The following is a 21,796-nucleotide window of genomic DNA, read 5'->3' on the forward strand; positions in this document are numbered from 1 at the left end:
ATTCGTAGATGTATGTAATTTGAATGTAACTATTATTAAAACCGGTCTGAACTGAAGTTTCCGCACTTGGCAATGCACTCATATCAACAAAGGTCAGCACTCTGGAGAAAGAATCTAAGAAGTACTACCCCTGACTTGTCATATGCTCGTGCCAGAAATACACTGCCAACACTATTGTGGGGGCTAGAAAAATGAATATCCTACCTTTTTATTTATCAGTAAACGGAAAGCTGAAATGTCTAAGAGCAAGCTTGCTTGAAGCGGAGGGGCCTAAAACTGACAAAAAACTTAAATATTTCCGAGATCCATTTATTAAAGTTCACTTTACAGAACTACTTCCTACACCAAAAATACAAAAATAATCACAAAACGTGTTTGATTTAAAATCTTCATAAACTATACCTTCCAAACAAACAAACTAAAAAAAAATAAATGTTGAAATGTACTCCTTGTGTTTTCTTTACAATTTAAGAGCTATTCATTTGTAGTTATGCTTAACAATATAAAATATGCAATTCGGCATAATATCTAATTACAATTAAACCATTTGATTCCTAAATTCAAATATTAAAATTCCTTCAAAGATAGGAAATTATAAACAATAGAACGACACTAAACATAAAAATTCCTAAACTTAAGAAAGAAAAAGATTTAATATCGTGAATTAAAAAGAGGCTAATAACTAAGAAAATACTAGTCAAAATGGTTATTGCACAAACTTCCTAAAAAGTGTGATTTCTCGACAAAACACTGAATTTTCTACAAGCACAAACTTGATCAGCACAAATTTTCTACAAGCACAAACTAGCTAAAAAAAGAAATTCGCGCTTTTATGGGGTGTTCCGTGTTAGTTTTTACTTATGAGACATATTAAGTTGATGGGCCCTTTGGGAAATTCACAAGAATCCAGGTCAGATTTGAAATTGAATTGTGCGTTTAGCAGTGCAAATACCGTTTGACCTTGAGGTTATGTACAGTTCCAGGTTTGACAGGTATTAATGTGCAGTTCGTCAAAGTTTACAACGTAGAAACGACAACGTTAAAGCAGAAAAAAAGGAGGTTTTCTGCAGTATTCCCCCTTGACTCCCAGACCAAATAATAAAATACTTTCTAACGAAGGTAATACCTTCAATTCATCTCTTCTTAAGGATTTATGAACAAAGGACTATTAAGGGAAGATTAGAGTTTTTAGCCAGGCTTTGAGTAATGAAAATTCTTCTACTAATTAATGCTCAGCCTCAATATATTGTTTTATATCCCTGCTGCTTATTTGTACAATCTAAATTTACTTTGTTTCAATAAAAGTAATATTAAATTATCGACACATTGAAACATTATTGAAAGCTTTTCTTTCTATAGAAAACATCGATATAATCCACAAAGTGGTTTTTATTTTCAACACAAAGAAACTGAGCATAAATTTGATCGAACTCTGGTCTTGACGAGAAAAAAAATCATAAAACACAAAAAAAAGAAATTTCTTGTTTAGTTTGCTCAACCTAATCAAAGAGTAAATATACTAATATATATCTAAATATATATTAAATATATATTTATATATATATTTATATCTAATAATATATATAAATATATCTAAATATACAAAGCTCTATTACCTCCCACAAATATTTATTAAACAACAGAATCAGTCAGTTGACCTTGAAGCAAGTATTAATACGTTCTAAGTATGATGTTTCAATCTCCAAAAGCCTGAAGTTCAGCGCATGAGCATTTAAATAAAGGTATCCACGTGTATTACCTCAAGTGGTCATTATCAGGCAAACATGCAAGGGGTTTTTACGTTTAAATAAAATTATCAAAAAAACATATTTTTTCAAATGTTCTTCCCCTTTCTTCGGGAGATCCCTCTAATCCCCATCCAAAAACCATTTGATTTACTCCCATTGTCTAATCAATTTTAATCTCCCTATTGTTTCAGATATTAGGGAGTTTTCGTCACCTTTCAGCCCCCCCCCCCTAAAAAAAGGCGGTGTGTAAATACCTAGGCTTTGTTGACTATATACGGAGCACTATTTACTTTCTAAAGAGGAATTTCGTAGCAGTGGTCTGAAAGACATGATGTTACGCCTTGTAGTTCATACACGAAAAAAAAAATTGATAAATTTTACTGTTTTAAGCATACGTTCGATCTGTATAAAGAATGTTTTTATAGGCAGAAAAATATGGCAAGAACGATTTTGCTACCAAAAGCTTCGCTTTTAAACTATTACATCATAATCAGAGGAGGGGATAGGAGAATAGAGGAGGGATCCAATCCTCTTAATCAGAGGAGGGGATATAGCACACTTTCGAAAAAGAGCTCTGAAATCCATTAAGCACCTTCAAAACAAAATAATAAATGGAATCACAAAATAAACCAATTGATAGTGTTGAGTTTAAGAATGTGGGCTAGAACGGTATTTAAAAAAAAAAAAAAAAAAAACATAAGACAGTTTGAATCAGAGCAGCCGAATTGGAGCGCGGACTATCTTCTAAAGCTATTTCAAAAAACCGACAATGAACATTTAAACAAAGCTGTTATCAAGTCATACTTTTCCATTTGAAATACATCGTTATTATGCAGATATGTATTGCATTTCTAGGTCAAATAAGTATATATTTAATTTCTTTCATTTCATCAAACTTCTTAGAAAAAAAGTGAAACTATAAGATTACCGGATACAAAATTGTTTAGGGAACCTATTACAAGCTGAGCTTTAAAATCGATAGTTTTAGTCCTGAAAAGATCTTTCACGAGATAAGTCAAGGCCAGCATTTTTTAAATATCTGTATAAAGTACAATATTTTTCTTCTTATTACATCAGCCAAAATAAAGAGCCTGAGCTATGGGGTAGCAAGAGGGGTTATGCGCCCCAGGTGGCGGCAAAACAAGCTTAAACTGTAATATTTTGGGGCAAAATTTTAATATTTAAAGTATTAAGTATTGATGGTGCGGGAGGGGGTGAAAAAGTCTACATTTGCCACCACCCCCCCCCGAAAGAAACACTTAGCTATGGTTCTGCCGAAATGAAGTTCTTCTGGCAACATGTTCTGCGTAAAGATTCGGCTATTTTTGGCAATAACCGGTTGACTGAAATTCAACCAATGTAAGATAAAATTTAAATTGAAGAGAGCCCGATTTCATCAACCCCTTACCTTTGTATCTTGAAATAATTATATCTCAGATACACTTAGGGGAACCGGGTGCCTTTAAGAGGATATGGCTTTTTTGTAACTCTGCAAATATACTTTACCCGTCCCAAGCATGTCAAAGCATAAAATTTCATCTGCGATAAAACCATACCTAACCTAGAAACGAGGAAGACTGTCTTTCAGTAACATGTTAAGAGTAGAATTAGTTTTAGTCTTAACAATTCAAAAGTTAGAAAACAAGAATTAGTCAGGAATTATTTATTCATAGCTAGAGTCAGTTATCACTTAATTCGTAACTAGTTAATAAATAATTAGTAATGAGAAGAAATAGCATTTTATAACTAGGTATGAAACAAGTTTGCATCATTTCTAGATCAGATATGCTTCTCTATTATAGAAGAAGCTTTATTGATTGCTTATAGGATGGCAAGAAACCCAATGATGCAAAAATCGAGAAATGTGTTTTACGAAAAGCACAGCTAAATAGAAAAATTGTCAATTTTCTTACCAAAGTATGTACTTGTAAATATTTCTCAAACCCTGCGCGGTTTTCTATTTACAGATAAAATGAAAACATACAAATATATAAGTAACGGGTGAAACTTTTGATCAAGATCGTGAAAATAAACTGAAAAATACCCAAAAATTTGACTATATTCCAAAAATTTGACTATACTTCCAATAGTTTGACTATACTTCTGGAAACCTTTTCTCTCTTTTTCTGTTATTTTATTATATGTGTTAGTTGTGTTTATGATTCTATTTTCCTTTTAGTTTGACAGAAATTTCTGAGACTAAATTGAGTGAAATATATATGAAGTTTTAGTTGCTCGTTTGATAGACCGTATTTCAATCAATAAATTACATGAAAACTGTATTTAATCCAAGGCTATGAAAGAAAGGTTAAGACGGTTTGGCTGCATCTTATGGACAAAAATTGCCAAAAATTATGCATTTTAGACATCCATGTGAGACCAAAAAGCAGGTCACCATTGAACGGAGTAGGAAGACTATATGAGAAGGTATTCCCAGAAAACTGTAACTTTATGGGAGGGGATAAAGAGTGAAGTTTCTAACCAATAAGAATTGAGGAGGAGCCTGCTAAGGCGGCTGGGTGCTGCAATGACTTATTGCTATTAGCAGCAGTAGTAGTTAGTCTGTATTTCGCTGTCTTGATTAACGTTTTACCCGTTACCTGTATATAATTAATACCGATAGGATTGTTCAATACTGAAGGATTCACTATTTTCCTTACAAGGAATCAATTTAAAACGTATGGTGACTTTAATTTACAACTTTGAAGTAGATCTGTCAATCCCTCGCCGGCATAAGACACAAGAGGGGAAATCTCGCAAACAATTGGATCTTGAGCTTTAAGACAGGACTGTTGACTGAAATGAGAAAACTGAAATTAAGTTATGAACATGACCTTAATAGCTTCCTTCTATTGCTAATTTGAGTGAACCTGAGGGGCAGAAATCCAAATTTATCATCAAAACTAATTAAAACGTCAAAACTAATCAAAGAGTTTGAAAGAGACTTTATCGAGGAGCAGCTCATTAATTTCACTGCTCCTCAGTTGAAAGTTTTCAAATTTAATTTCCAGTTTCACTTCAGACAGTGACTTTCTTGTGGGACGGGGGGAGAGGGAGAAAATCCTCTTAATTATATGTTCTCAGTAACTTTATTTTAGTTCCGATTAATAGATCAAAGGTTTCTTTCCTACAGACCATTCACTTAAAATAAAAAAAAAACATGGAACTTTTCAAGTTTGTAAAAACTGTCTAAAGAACGAACGATTTTACTGATAAATAAATAATAACATTGAAAACAACAAACCACCCCAAAAAAGAGCATAGCCCCTCAGGCCAGGAATCAATCTCTGACTAAGCTTCTCTAGCAACCATCAATTAAAATACCACAACTGCAAAAATAGGCGAAATAAAAAGAAACTAAAAAACAGAAAAAATAATGTGCTGGATTTGAAATACTAAAAAACTGACAAAAACAATCAAATAACATTAACAACAAGAAATTTCCAATTCCAGTCATCAAGGTATTCTTGGATTGTTTAGAATAATTTTTATTAGTTTCTTAAATAAATGACAAAGAAGATGGAAATATTTATCTCAGATTTTGTTGATTAAATCTTGTTGTGTAGAAAATTGTAGTTTTACATGTCTATGTGTATCTGAGTAGGAATAACAATACAGATTCAGCTTTTAAATAATAATCCAATAACCCAGCATTATCTAAGTAATTAAACAAAAACAAAGTTTTTTCAAATAAAAGTAAGGATCTATATTGAATCTTAAAACGAACATAAAATCATCTCTTATACAAGAGTGGCTACTATGTATGACTTTAGGGTAAATAACAGGAGCTTGAGGAGGATGCAGCTACTCTTATATACGAAATATTTACCCTTTATGTTATGTTTTAATGTCGCTCTTTACTTTTATTTGAAAAAATAATTTTTTACTTAGTTTCTATTGGTTTTTAAGGCCTTACTCGTGATTACCTTAAATGCAAGGAGAACTACCATCTCCTCGAGCATGTCTCTTTAAATCTAATTTGAAGTTTTTTGCCCCTTTTTTCAGAAATAGAGCAAATTTACTCAGGCTCATAATTTTTGATAGTTAACTTTAAACTTAATGATTTTTATGTATTCATAATTAACATAATGTATACATTGTTATCAAAACTATGCTTTTCAGAGTTTCAATTATTAATAGCCCGTGTCACTTCTTAGTCACGACTCGTCACCACAAGCTATTTGGTACATCATGAACTGCAATTCTTAAAACTTTCCTAAAAACCTTTTTTTAAGATTGTATCCTCAAAAGAGCTGGATATGTACTGATTTTTATGTATTCATAATTAACATAATTTTTGTATGTATACATTGTTATCAAAACTATGCTTTTCAGAGTTTCAATTATTAATAGCCCGTGTCACTTCTTAGTCACGACTCGTCACCACAAGCTATTTGGTACATCATGAACTGCAATTTTTAAAACTTTCCTAAAAGCCTTTTTTTAAGATTGTATCCTCAAAAGAGCTGGATATGTACTGCTTCCTGCATACACCACTATGTCGTCACTATGTCTATGGTGATAAGAAAACTTAGCTTCTTCATGTAGAAATAATTTATCATTCATCAAACGTAATAACTTGTAAAATATTTAAGAAACTAGAAAAATAAAATAGAAAGGTTTTTCAGTAGGGTTAAAGTAGTTTAAATTGTCAAGGACGAAGTTTTATTAAATATTAATTAACAGAAATAGAACATTCTGGAAAGAAAGAAATATGCCAAATTTGGAAAGAGAGCTTTGCTTCAGGTCACTGGCTTCCGATAGCAAATCGTGTTTTTCTTGGCATAGAACCCTGCTTTTAAGCTCAGAAGACGGTTATCAAAGTTTTTCAACATTTTATAACCCATAAAACGCCCTTCTCAAATCAAAACTCATTACTGCTAAAAAACAAGTCTTGAGTTAAGATCCAAACAAACTTCGAGCACAGCTTAGATACCAATACAGTTATGAAAACTCGATTTATTTTTGGGACACAGTGCGTGGGTAGCGATGCTCGCAGCTCGAGACAGGAAACTGGCAACACAGCTTAAATACCAATATTGGTATATAAGCTGTGTATGCAACAAAACAAAATTACGTTCTCGCCTATGGTGTTGTAGTACGATCTACGCGTCGGAGCGCGGGCTTGGAGGAGGCGCTAAATTCAGAGCTCTGTACCAAAAGCTTCTCATGGGCAAGATAGGAGTTTTCATAACTGTGTATTGGTATCTAAGCTGTGACTTTGAGTAAAGTCAGAATTTGAAGAGATTCCAATTTCGATTTGGCAGCCGGATTCCATGTCATCCCATAGCAACATACATACAGACGCGTCTGTGCCTAAATATACCGAAAGATTTGAGTTTTTTTCCAATTAAATGATTTAAGGTAATAAGCCAAATAGCTTGATAAATCTTATTGGAAAAACTGAAACAATGTCTTGTAAAACTGTCTTGAAGGGTATAAAATTATGGAATAATTTAGAAAATGATATGAAAAAGATAGAAAACTTTAGTGATTTTAAGGAAAAATTGAAAGAAAAATTATCAAGTAAGTATGAGTTTTGGTTTTGTTTGTTTTAGAGGAGATTTGATTTAGATTTGGTTGTAATTGTTTGTTGGTTGGTGAATGTGAACCCACAGCATAGATATGGTATGTAGCTGCCGCCTCCGAAGTATTATTATTATTTTATATTTTTGTTGCTTTTTTCTTTTTTTTCTTTTTTTTGTTTCTTTCTTATTATAGTGGATTAAAGTATGTTGTGTGTATATTTTTTTTTACCTGATTCACCCCAAGTCAACCGTTTAGTTTTTGAGAACCATATTGATTTTTTTATGTAAATTGTTGATAAAGCAAGATGAATAAACTATATCATAAACTTTGCTCATTATAGTTAAAGCAGTTTAAACAGTCAAAACCAAGTTTTCACACGATACATAAACTAAATTAAAAAGTTCTGGAGACGAAAAATTAACTATTCTGGACAAGAAACAAAGCCAATTTTGGAAGGAGATCCTTGCTATCTGCTTCAGATCACTGGCTTCGGATAGCATATCGTATTTTTCTTGGCATGGACTCCTGTATAAATCAGCTCAAGATAGCCTTATCAAAATTTTTGAACATGCATGATAGATCTATAAAATCGCTTTCCATAACCAAAACACATTCCCCGCGGAAATAATTTTTGAATCGATGCAAAAACAAGTCACGAGTTAAGTCAGATTTTGTATGGATTGTAATTTTGCTTCGGCTGCAGGATTTCATGTCGCCTGACAGCAATATACTGTCTAAAAAGGTTGAGTTATTTCAAGTGAAATAACTCATGATATACGCTCGGCCTAATAGTATGTTGAAAAACTAAAAGAAAAATACTAAAAAAAGTCTTCTAAACTTTGGTCAAAATAGTTTAACTAGAGGTCGAGGATTAAATTGAATATTAACTGAAATAGAAAGAAAATAAATCGAAAGGACGACAGAGAATTGCGCTAACTTTGGAAAGAAAACTTTACTATCTATTTCGGATCACGGGCATCGGATAGCACATCGCTTTTTTCTTGGCATGTAATCCTACATAAGTCATTGATAAATATCAAAAAGTTCAGCGTGAATGGCAGACCGATATATGCATCCTTCCATAGCCAAAATACATTATGCGCGAAAACAAGTAATTAGTTTAGGCAAAACAAGTCTGGAGTTGGGCTAGATTTTTCAAAGAACTACAATTTTACCTCGGAAGTCAGGTTTCACGTTGCCTGACAAAGAAAAAATGTCTTTATAGAGATAGAAATTGATTAGCTTCTGTTAGTTTAGAAATTCATTTCACCGGCGAAAAAATTACTTCAAAGATGAGTAAATGATTCCTGTTTAAGAATCCTTTCATAACTATTTTGAAAAAAAATCAACATCCATGACCAAAATAATCGTCATCCTTAATAAAAACCTGCTATTTACGATAAAAATACAGTTTAGCAAGATTCTCCTAGAATTTGAATTTCACTTCGGAAGCCGGATTTCACATTGTCTGATAAAAAGAAACGGGGCGAACATTTAGTTCGCTTCTATTAATTTGAACATTATTTTTCTGGCAGAAAAAATTACTTCAAGGATGTATAAATGTTTCCTGTTTATAAATCTTTTTTTTTTCAGATTCAAAACCTCAACATGCGTGGCCGAAAAAAATCGTCCATCCTGAGTCAAAATGTGATACTCATGACAGCCAGCAGGTTAGCTGGTTTCTTAAATAATTTGAATTTCGTTTCGGAAGTCGGATTTCACACTTCCTGACCAAACACTTTCGTGGTAACGAACTGTAAGTAAGGAGCGATACGGATAAATAGTAACCGAGCCTCTAAAAAACGAATTTTGACACCAATATTTTGCTAGGAGATTTTAATGCCCAGGTTGGTAGAAATAGGGATAGATGTTATCCTATCCTAGGTAAATTTGGTATAGGAAAAGAAAACAGTAATGGCTATAGACTTTTGCAATTTTGTAGGTATAACAACCTAGTTATAACCAATACAGTGTTTGGTCACAAAATGGCACATAAGTTGGCAAGGTATTCACGTGATGGTAAGACAGCAAACCTTATTGATTATGTTATTGTAAACAGAAGACCAGCAGGATCAATACAAGATACTAGGGTGTATAGGAGTGCTGTTATTGATGTTAAGGTAAAGATCACCATCTAGTATTGTCTAAGGTTAATTTAAAGCTGAAATTTCGAAAGGGTAACTGCCTCCCAGAATGTTATGATGTTGGTAGACTCCAGGATGAAAATTCGAGAAAAAACTTCCAGGAACAGTTGAATACTAAACTTGAGAGTTTAAAATTTGACAATGTGGAAAATGGATGGAATAATTTCAGAAAAACAATTTGTGAAGTTGCTGATGGTGTCTTAGGGAAGAGTGCTAAGGCTGCAACTAGGAATATTAGTGAAAAAGCTTTAGGTTTAATAGAGAGTAGAAGGGGTTCGTACAAGAATTATCTGAGTGATAGGTCGTATGAAAACAAAAGGAATGTAAAGAAAGTGGAGAAAGCATTAAAATATGAACTAAGGAGATGTGAAGTGGAGGCCATGGATAAAATTGCTGAGGATCTGGAAGATGGGGCTCGACGGCATAATAGTAAAATATTATACTTGCATGTTAATAAATTGAAAGGGAGTAGCCAATCCGGACTAGTCCCAGTTAAAGATAGAAATGGGGCCACAAATAGTGATAAGGAAAAAGTTAAAGAAAGATGGGTGGAACATTTTGAGAATGTGCTAAACCGAGATACAGTAGCAGAAAAAGATATAAATGAAAATGAAAAGTTTGTGATACCTTAGATATGAAGGAAGATTTGTTTAGTGAGGAAGAAATACTGACAGTACTAAAAGGACTAAAAACTAATAAGGCTCCAGGTGCTGATAGTGTGATTAATGAGTTTCTTAAATATGGTGTATTAATTCTATTCTTTAAAAAATTTTGGGAAGAATAGAAAAATAAGTCTGCAAACCAAGATTAGAATATTGAAAGCTACAGTGATGACAGTGGTCAAATATGGCTTTGAAGCATGGGCGCTCCGAAAAGCAGATGAAAATTTACTAGATGTTTTCCAGAGAAATTGCCTACGGATTGTTCTGGGTACCCGGCTGACTGACCGTATTTCAAACAGTAGGCTGTACGAAAAATGTGGTTCAATGCCGCTTTCTAGGGCTATAATGAAAGAAAGGTTAGGATGGCTAGGCCACGTTCTGTGGATGAAGGATGACAGATTGCCAAAGATTGTCCTTTTTGGCCAACCGTCTGGGGCTACACGGAAAGCAGGTCGTCCTTGTCTGGGTTCGGAGGATGTTATAAATAAAGATTTGAAGGAAATGGAAACTTCCTGGGAGGGTGTAAAGAGGGAGGCTTTGAATATAATCAGGTTGGAGGAGGAGCGTGCGTAGCTGTGTTGGCCTCAGGCGGCTTGGTGCTGCAGTGAGTTATTAGTAGTAGTAGCAGTAGTAGTAATAGATATATCAAAAGAATTGGCTTATTATGTTGATTCCAAATATATAAGATTCATTAAGTTTAGTGTTACGCATCAAAAGCTACGAACCTGAGAAAATTTGCCTAATTTTCAAAAAAGGGGAGAAAAACCCTCTAAAAGCCAAAGAATTCCAATGAAAATCTAACTATTAGATTGAGCGTATCCGAGAACGTTGGAGTAGAAGTTTTAAGCTTTTGTCTGCAAAATGTGGAATCTTGTATTTTTGGCCAGGAAAAAGATCACGCATGCGTGTTTATTTGTTAGTTTTTTTCAGGGGTGTTCGCATCGAAAAATTAGCCCTGGAATATCGAGAAAGGGCTCATTCGGACGGAAATTAAAAGTTCTAGTGCCCTTTTAAGTGGCCAAAACATTGGAAGGCAATCGGCCCCCCTTCCTGCCGCCTTTTTTCTAAAAGTTATCCAATGAAAATTCTAAGATAGCCATTTTTTTCAGCATAGTTAAAAAGCCCAGTAACTATGCCTTTGAGGATAACATAACCTCGCACATCCCCTGGGGAACGGTTTGTATGTCGGGAAATATGCCCATTGTTTACGTTTTAGTGTTTTTTATTGGGAAGCATACAGACATTTTCCGGGGAGGGAGCTAATTTTCTGCTGGGGAGATTTTCTACGGGGATAACTTTCTGCTGGGGGATTTTCTACGGGTATAACTTTTCTTGGTAGGGAAGTTCCCGGGGGGTGAAATTTCCAAGGGATATGGTATACTGGGGGGATTTTCCAGGATTCCTATACAAAATTCTTTTTATTCGTCTTACTTTCTCTTTGCCGACTCAATTTTAAATTTCGAAATAACCGGGTTGGAATCTTTCCTAAGGTGGGGGATTTTCAACGGGATAAGTTTTCAACGGGGAATTTTTCCACAGGATAAATTTTTTCTACTAGGGGGCAGGGTATTTGCGAGAAAAAATTTTCACAGAAAGGGATTTCCGGCATAACTTTAAAACAATTAGAAATTAAAGTCTTTTTCAAATAAAATTGGGCTAAGAAAAAATTTTCAGCCCGAACCATCCGCAAGAAATTTTCTACGTTAATTTTTAGCTAGAATGGAATTATCCGGGGAAAATCTCTTCGTGGTGGGGGCGGGGCTATTTTATGTGGCAAGAAATTTACATGGAGGAATCTTCCGTGACAGGAAGGAATTTTCCACGGAGGGGGGAGCCAGATTTCCCGCCATTGTATGAATGGACAGCCCCCTCATGCACAGAATAAATATTTTTGGTTTTATACGGTGAGGTTTTCACATTGGGAGGATAGTTTCTGGAGGTTAACTTTCCAGAGGGCATTTTAAACAGGGGGAAACTTTACTAAAAGTAATATACAGATTCCGTTTTAATTGTTCATATATGGGGAGCAAAATTAGAATCTGCATTAGTTGAAAAAAGTTCAGAAATTAAATAAAAAAATAAGTTTTTTTCACTGAAAGTAAGGAGCGACACTAAAACTTAAAACGACACGAAATTATCCCGTATATGCAAGGAGTCGTCCCCTCCTCCAAGCCATGCTTTTTACGCTAAAGTTTTTTATTACTTTAAAAAGTGGAGTTGTGACAAATAGGCAATTTTTAGCGTAAAGAACTTTAGCGAAAAGAACGTTGAGGAGCGGTAAGCCCCTGTCATATACGGAATAATATCTCTTCGTTTAAAGTTTTAATGTCGCTCCTTACTTTAAGTAAAAGAAAACTTGTTTTTCTTTATTTAATAAAAAAAATGGGGTGAAAATTTAGTTCGAGTCTGTTAGTTTAAAAATTTGTTTCTCTGACAGAAAAAATTACTTCAAAGACGTACAAATATTCTCTGTTTATAAATATTTTCAGACTTATTTTTGGAAACTTCAACCTGCATGACCGAAATAATCGTCCTTCTTGAATTAAAACGTACTACTTATGAAAACAAGTCCGCAGTTTAGCTAGATTCTCAAAGAATTTGAATTTCATTTTGGATGCCGGATTAATGTTGCCTGATAAAGAAAAATGGGGCAAAAATTTAGTTCACATATGTTAGTTTAATTTTTTTTTCCTTCGGCTGGGTAAAATATTTTTGCATACACAAAAGATTCCTATTTAGGTAATGACAAACATGTATTAATTGTCCGCTTTTTTTTAGCTAGGAATTCAGAAAAGTCTTATTTTTCCTTGGAATTGTTAGGAAAACTTCAGAAATTTCGCTTTTAATCAGATACCAGCGATAATTCACATAACGACATTAATTTTTTCCTTTTTGTTAAAGAAAATTTACATTTAAATCAGAGTTTTTGCTTATGATTGTCCTTACAGCCTAGAAACTAAACTGCCCTTGTTAAAAAAAATTATTATAGAGGGTGGCTTTTATTCGTAACGGAGATAACGCGAAAACTAAAGACCCTTCAACCTCCAAGGAGAAGGAAAAAAAAATCCGATTTTTCAAGAATAATATTTCCAATGATAGAAAGTTCTATTAACCTTTCTATTAAAACCTTAATATTAACCTTAATAGAAATTACCTTAATTACTTAATTACTAACCTTAATTACTTAATTAACTCAATTAGAAATTACTTAATTATTAACATTAATAGAAACTTTCTAATAGAAAGTTTCTATTAAGAAAGTTAATTGTATTAAAATTGCAAATCCCTCTGTGAATTTCTATTATTCTTTTTTAGTGAATAATTCCTATTAGTTTTACCATTAAAATAATTTTTTTTTACTTCATGATTTTATTTTGTAGTTAAATACATTTTGTTATTTAAATCATTTGGTTTTAAATTAAATTAGCAATTAGTTAAATAATTTTTAGTTAAAAAATTGTCAGTTATACCGAGAATTGCAAGAATAAATGACATGTATACTAATAGATCAAGGCCCCCAAATTTTTGCACGAATCGTAAAAATATAAGAAAAAGGCATATAAACAAATTTTTGATGCGTTTAAAAAAATTTATTCCCCCCCCCCCAAAAAAAAATCCTGGACGCAACCCTCTAGTAGAACAAAATCGACCAGCATATCGTTGATTTATGTTTGAACTGATGTAAGACAAAGAAAGGGTATTCGTACTACGAGACATATATTGAGATACCAGAAAAAAACGTATTTCAAAGAAATACACAAGTGCATTATGTAACCTTTAGTCCCATGATTTTGATTAAGTAAAAAAAAAAACAAGTTTTTTTTAACTGAAAGTAAGGAGCGATATTAAAACCTAAAACGAGCAGAAATTACTCCGTGTATGAAAGGGGCTGTTCCCTCTTCAACGCCCCGCTCTTTACGCTAAAGCTTTACTCTTTCTCTCAACTCTACTTTTTAAAACAGTAAAAAGCAAGATCTGCAAATTTTATGGTCTACTCATATCTGCCAAGACAAATTATAATAGACATATCAGAGCAAGGCTTTTCAATGCGCTGGTGCAGCTACATGTTATTGGTCTTTCCCCGTTTTGGGCGATCGATTAACCGATCGGAATAAACGTACCATCCGGTCGTGCTTTTATCGGTTTTGTAAGTTCTTGTTAGGCCTACCCCCCTGGACTAGAAACTCTTGTATTAGTGAAAGATATGGCATTCTTGATCCATAATTGGCCGTCCAAAATCGGCTTTCTCGCTATGTCCGATCTCTCTGCAAGAATAATTCCCTGTATGGGGCGATGGTGCCATAATCTTCTTCTTCTTGTAAGTTATCTTTCTAGTTTAATTATATTTTCTCTTGTTATTTATGTATTATGTAGGATAAGTGTTAAGTTTTTTGGTCGTTTTGTTAATTCGTTTGCTTTTTCTTTTCTCCATAGGGTTATCTTTGTGGGTTAATAACAAATGATGAACTTGATGAATGCGAAATGCGGATGAGCGGCGATCTATACTGTGTTTGTAAATATTTTTAGTTATCAATGCAGCTTTGCTTCGTCAGTTCTACTGAACTGTTAGTCTATTTTATTTTACTGTTTTTCTTTGTTATATTAGCTTTGTTGTGCTTTCCATTGTTGAGTTACGTGTAATTTCGTTTTTACTTTGTTTATTAATTTTTTCTCTGTACTCCACTTTTTACACTTTTGCATGTTTGTGGGTAATAAATATTATTATTATTATTGCTATATGTAGACACCGGTCAAAGTTTGTAACTTGCAGACCCTCCCACAGGGACTGTGTGGGAGTAAGTCGTCCCCAAAAATATTGTTATAAGGTTTTTCGACTATGCTGAACGAAATGGCTATCTCAGAATTTTGATCTGGCGACTTAGGGGAAAAATGAGTGTGGGAGGAGGCCTAGGTGTCCTCCAATTTTTTGTTCATTTAAAAAGGGCACTAGAACTTTTCATTTCCGTTAGAATGAGCCCTCTTGCAAAATTCTAGGACCACTGGGTCGATATGATGACCGCTGGAAAAAAAAAAGAAAAAAAAGAAAAATAAAACAAAATAAACACGCATCCGGGATCTGTCTTCTGGCAAAAATACAAAATTTCACATTTTTGTAGATAGGAGCTTGAAACTTGTACAGTAGATTTGTCTGATACGCTGAATCTGATACGGTGAATGCAATGGTGTGATTTTCGTTAAGATTCTATAGCTTTTAGTGGGTGTTTTCCCCTATTTTTAAAATAAGGCAAATTTTCTCAGGCTCGTAACTTTTGATGGGTAAGACTAAACTTGATGAAACCTATATATTTAAAATCGGCATTAAAATGCGAATCTTTTGATGTAACTATTGGTATCAAAATTCCGTTTTTTAGAGTTTTGGTTATTATTGAGCCTGTCGCTCCTTGCTACAGTTCGTCACCACAAACTGTTTGATATACGAGATTTGATCCTGTATAATACATTTAACAGCAACAACAAAAACATATAAACCAATAAATTAAAATACTAAAAAAAGAAAAAAAAGAAAAAAAAGAAAAAAAACAAAAAGACAAAAGAAAAAAAAAGAAAAAACTAAAAAAGAAAGAAAACTAAAAAAGAAAAAACTAAAAAAACTAAAACTAAAAAAGAGACAAACTAAAAAGAAAGAAACATATACTGAAAGACACAAGAACTGGCATTTTAAATGATAATTATATGTTACACGATTAGTTATAACCGGAAAACAAGGCCTGAAGGAAATACATATTAGAAGAACGAGGCTATAAATAGCTGTTTCTCTGATTTCCGTTTGAACTGATAAGATACAAAGAAAAAACATTTGTTCTACTTAGATAAAAGGAAAAGCGCTTCGTAACCGTTCAGTGATTGTTTCTACACGAAAGTAAGGGGAGATCTAGAGAGATGAAATTAGGGCCTTTATTATTTCTTTGTGGCAATAACTGAAAATTACCCCACAATTTCAGGGAAATTACGGAACTAAGAAAAAAACGACTTTTCCGTAATCAGAATTACGACTTAGCCGATCCTGGAAATAGATTATCATTTCAAACAAGTATCTAATGGAAAATATTATTTGCATTACATTTTCCCAGAATTTTCCATGTGGAATACTTGCTTACAATACAGGAAAAGAAAGAAAAGGAAAAATTTGATGGTTTACGTTTTTAAATGTTTATTTTTTCATTTCTTTATCAACTTTTATATTTAAATTACAAAAACAAAAGATAGCAAAACAAAGCAATTATATTATCGTTCCGACAGACCTCTATGACGCGGTAAAAAAGCAGAAGACACAACAAGTTCAACTATATGAACTTGTAGATCCTTAACAGTATTAAATTAAATAAAAAACAAGTTTTTTAACTGAAAGTAATGAGCGACATTAAAACTTAAAACGAACAGAAAATACTTCGTATATGAAAGGGGCTGCATCCTCATCAACGCCCCGCTCTTTACGATAAAATTTGACTCTTTCTCTAAGCTCTTCTTTTTAAAACAGTAAAAAACTTTAGCGTAAAGAGCAGGGCATTGATGAGGAAGCAGCCCCTTTGTTATACGAAGTAATTTCTGTTCGTCTTAAGTTTTAATGTCGCTCCTTACTTTCAGTTAGAAAACTTGTTTTTTATATTTAATTTCTGAACGTTTTTGAATCAATGCATGTTTTGACTTTGGCTCTCCGCAGAGGAATAATTAAAACGAAATTTGCATATTTATTTTTTTGGCTAAATGGCTTTCTCATAGTTTTGATTGAATGATTTTGAGAAAAAAAGAAGCGGGGGAGGAAGCCTAGTTGCCCTCTAATTTTTTGATGACTTAAAAAGGCGACTAGAACTTTTAATTTTTTACGAATGTTTTTATTAGCAAAAGATATAGGTAACTTATAAATTAGCTTACGTAACGAACTTTTGTATTCTCATGTTTTTAGTACATATATGAGGGGTTCACCCCCTCGTCAGTACCTTGCTCTTTACATTAAAGCTTAAATTTTTTCCCAATTCATAAAGAATGACCCCTGAATCACAAAAGCCGTAGAATAAATAGTTTAGAATAAATTACTAAAAATACTTTAGCGTAAAGAGCGAGGTATAAGGAGGAGGTGAGCCCCTCATACACGTAATAGTTTCTGTTCGTTTTAAGTTTTAATGCTGCTCCTTACTTCCAGTTGAAAACACTTTTTTCATAATTATTTTTTCATTGTTTTTTTTTTAATAATGCTAGAAAATCCTGCACTCCCTTCATGGAAATTTTTCTTCCCCCATGACAAATTCCTCGATGGAAAGTTCCCCCAATATATCCCCTCTTCTCAACCCCTCCCCCAAACCAAAAAATCCCCCTGAAAACGTCTCTACATTTCCCAATAACCATTACTATATGTAAGCACTGGTCAACGTTTGTAACTTGTAGCCCCTCCCACGGGGACTGTGGGGGAGTAAGTCGTCCCCAAAGACATAGTTATAAGGTTTTTCGACTACGCTGAATAAAATGGCTGTCTCAGAATTTTGATCCAGTGACTTTGGGAAAATAATTGGCGTGGGAGGGGGCCTAGGTGCCCTCCAATTTTTTTGGTATGCTTTCGTTATTGACAAGGGTCGTTATTTACTTACCATTCATTACTAAGATATAAAGAAAAATAGAGAAAAATTTTTGTGGAGAACTGGAAAAGGGTCACTCAGTCACAAATTAGAACTTATATTTTCCTTGTTAAGGGTAAAAATATATTGGTAGGCAGCCAACAAAGGGGCAGCACACATTTGTTTACATGGTCTTTCCCTATTCAGCTCTTTTTCCTTTGGTCTCCTTAAAATTACTTTATAGTTCCAAATTTACAGGAGGACACGCTCCCTTACTCACTGCCGGTACCCATGGAAGAGGGGGTCATCAAGAGAATGAGAATAAGGGGTTTGACTTTATCCAACAGTCTCAAATGATGTTCTTATTACATTTTTTCTAGCTGCATTTTTTCAGGCCAATTTTAGAGTTGGTCAATTAGTTAATCCCTATCTTCGATACGTTTTTCAAGTTATTTTTTTACCCCCCCCCCCCCCCGAACCAAATTCTGGACACAGCCCTGTCCACGATTCTTTTTTTTGGGGGGGGGGGGTTCTATCAAAATAAATGCTGTTCGGGGGGAGGGGGTCATCAAGAAAAGGAGAATAAGAGGTTGACCTTATCTAACAGTCTCAAATAATGTTGTTTTTTTTTCCTTAATTTTTTCAGACCAATTTACGAGTCGGTAAATTAGTTAATCCCTATATACTTATTAATTAATACTTATAGTCAATTAAGTCCTTTATGGATCAAAATCCCATTGAAGTCATTGGAATTGTGTCTTCATAGCCAAGAGCAAAAGAAAAGAAGACACAGACCTAGACAAAGCAATAATTTATTTATTTCAAAGTCCTTAGAAATAAATCCTTAGAAATAAGGAAGAAATTGAGATGTCGCTTGAAAAATGCAATGATTTTCTAATATAGCCAAAAACACCTTATCTAAGAATACTCATAATGGAAATTGATAGAAGTAATACACCTGAGTGGAAGTTAGTATATCCCAGCAATTCGTTTTCCATAATAATATTAAATGTCATAAGTGTTTTATTGTTTGGAAGACCACTCTATTTCTAAGAAATTCCCACAATAAAGAAAACTTCTGGCAGCATTCCAGTCAGTTCCAATCTGTGTTTCTTCTTTATCTTTTCTGATGTGTTTCTTTTAAAACTGTCCCTATACAACAAACTTCAGAAGCAGCCCCTTTGAACACGTTCTCATCTTAATTCTCAGCTTATCACACTTACCAAACCAGCTGAATAGCACTTCTTTTGTACTTTTTTTCCATCCTATTTTTTTTGTTATTTATACAGTAAATGTGGGGCGACGAAAACCCAATGGCTTTTAATTATGAGCAAACAAAAAGGACGCTGAAAGTAACGACAATATAGACAAAAATAAAATGAAATAAAAGCAATTCCGCCACTGCTATATTTATCATAAATATGATAAGAAGGAAATAAAGATTAGAACTGACTGAAATATTGGCAGAAGTTTTCTTTGTTGTGGGAATTTCTTGGAAATGCAGAGAGGTTTTCTGAAAAACACATTGTGAACAATAATAAAGGAAAATAATTTCTCGGAATGTACTAAATTTCCACTTTAGTGTATAACTTCTATCGATTTCCAGCATAAAAATCCACAGTAACAATCGAAGACAAACAGATTGGATTCCCTTAACTTCTCTAAGCATTTTTGTCAGTTTTATTTTTTAGTTTTTACATCTCTAGAGTTCTCTGTCTATAACATATCAGACTGTCGGCTTTAAAACCTGTCGTTTTGGTCAAACTACTTTTTTAATAGATAGGATCTATCAAATTTCCCATTGTGGCTCATATGCCGTTTGCTGTCTTTCACACACCTGAAACAAGAGGGCGATATCACCTGAGTCAAAAAAAATTTGGGGAGTTTTTTATTTTTCTATGTACTAGAGCAAACTTGGTACCACTTTTGTCAGTTAACAGCTTTATCAGCTTTAACAGATATAACAGCTTTATGAGATTACCAACTTCAGTTCAATCAAGAACCTTTTTTAATGCCTCGCTATTACCACACTTGCCACAGTGGCTCAATTACTTTTGTTTATTTATTTTTTGTTTCCTCAAACATGAAGCAGAACAAAAACAGCTCTGTTAGTTTTTCTTATGAAGGACTAGAAAGAAAACTTAGAATTTAAGCCATGATATACAAAACAGAAACACTTGCCTGTTATTATTTCTTGCATCAACAGTTTCATTCGCACTAGAAGAAAAGAAGCAAAAGCATGCATTAAACAAAAATAAGAACAAGCAAAACAAATAAAAAGAGCAAGGCACAGAAACAAAACTAAATAATAAAAAACACATTCTAATTTAGTCACATCTACAATACAAAAAATCATTTATGCTTTTTTTTTTTAGTCATATCTGTATGATAATTATGAAGGCAGTGCCTTTTTTAGTCTTCTGGGACACCATTCAGTCTATTATAAGGAAAGAATATTGCAAATTTAATACTTCACATCCTCCTTCCTCGACCCCCTCCCCTTCTCTCTGTAAGCTTTTCACATGATGAGCATTTTGCAAGAACAACCATTTAACCAATTTTCCTACCTCCATTGAGAGAAGTATATTCCATTTCGAATGACATAGTAAAGCACTTCCAGTACAAAGGATGGTTAAAATCAAGTATGACTACCATAAACATCTTGAAAAACTACAAAAAATGGGAATTGAATTTGTTTATGAAAAGTAGCTCCAAATGCAGTTTTACATAGTAGCGGCCGCCGAATTTTAAAAAAAAGGAAAACTACTTGGATTATTAGTAAAAAAAAATCAGCTAAGCCATATTATACCGAACAACTTAAGACCAACTACCGTTCCTCTGAAAGTGTTTTTGGTTTTCTGAATCAACAGATTCTGAAAACTAAATACACTTAAAGACCAAATACTGGATCTTTACGGAAGACATGTGTTGTCAAAATCAACTAGCTAGTGTTGCTTATTTAGTTTGACAGTCCAATATTGCAACACTGACAAAAATGTGGTACTGCCCCGAGCACTTTATAGTTTTGGAACAAACAAGAGAAAAATGACATAAAATCTCATTTTCTCGTTTTAATGGATCTAATGTGAGTCTCGGAGGCAAAAACATTTTTATTTTGTGTCCTTGGTAATTTAAATGAAGTAATTTAAATACTTAGTACGGATAATTGCGCCACTTGAAAAAAGAAAATTTTGTGAACCTACAGATTTAAGAACAAAACTGAGGTCTTGCTAGGCAAAATCCCTAGTCAAACGAATATTAAATGGTCCACTGAAACTGCTTAAACAGCCTGTTTAAATAGCAGAAATACTGGATAAAATACCAAAGTTGAAATGCAGAGAAATTGTTTAGTTCATTCAGGTTTTTTGCAATGTGTTAATATTTGTGATTTGGTAAAATTTATTATATTTAGTTTACCTATTGTTGCTAAAAAGAGGGATATATTAACAGGATAAGCTTGTTTTGGTGTTACTTGGTTGTTTTACATTTGCTTTTTTTTTTCTTTCATAGGCATGTATTTTGGGGGTGATACCTGACACGGGGATGCCATGGATATTATGTGGTAGCCACAACACTTGGCTGGGTAGAGAATTTAAAGTGGCGAAACCCTATATAGGCCAGTGTATTCTCCTGATGAGCCCTTGTGTTGGGTTGTTGCCTCTGAATTATTTGTCTTTATTATTTTTTCTATCGTTTGGTAGATGACGACTTATACTTATTGACGACATGACTGCCTGTCCATGGATTATTCTTTATGGTTGATTGTGTATGGCTATGCTGTTTGACCTATGTGATTGTATGGATGAGTAGGGTTAAGGCCTCATTCAAGTGCTGGTCTATATTAATCACTAATTTAGGAAAACAGTCTTCCTTTTCTCCTTCTGTCTCTTTTTTTTTTTTTTTTTTTTTTTTTTTTTTTTTTTTTTTTTTTTTTTTTTTTTTTTTTTTTTTTTTTTTTTTTTTTTTTTGTGCTGTTGCATTGGTGACTTCTCTTTTCATGATAGCTACAACTGCAGAAACTAAAGCTACAGCAGAAACTACAACAGAAGTCAGAAAGCTAAAAAAGAAACTACAGCTACAAAGCACAGCTACAGCTACAACATAGCTACAACTGCAGAAACTAAAGCTACAACAGAAACTAC

General features: G+C 33.5%; 1 protein-coding gene across 1 annotated transcript in view; it reads right to left on the reverse strand.

The window, feature by feature from the left end:
• Positions 1-293: 293 nt before the first annotated feature.
• LOC136033340 (UDP-N-acetylhexosamine pyrophosphorylase-like) overlaps positions 294-21,796 on the reverse strand; it is a gene marked incomplete in the record, with an annotated part of 115,582 nt that continues 94,079 nt past the window's right edge. The window contains 2 exon segments of the mRNA XM_065714134.1: positions 294-4,544; positions 19,836-19,871. Of these exon segments, the coding sequence (XP_065570206.1) occupies positions 4,415-4,544; positions 19,836-19,871 (166 nt within the window).

The sequence above is a fragment of the Artemia franciscana genome, chromosome 11, assembly GCF_032884065.1.
Source record: "Artemia franciscana chromosome 11, ASM3288406v1, whole genome shotgun sequence".
Taxonomy (NCBI): domain Eukaryota; kingdom Metazoa; phylum Arthropoda; class Branchiopoda; order Anostraca; family Artemiidae; genus Artemia; species Artemia franciscana.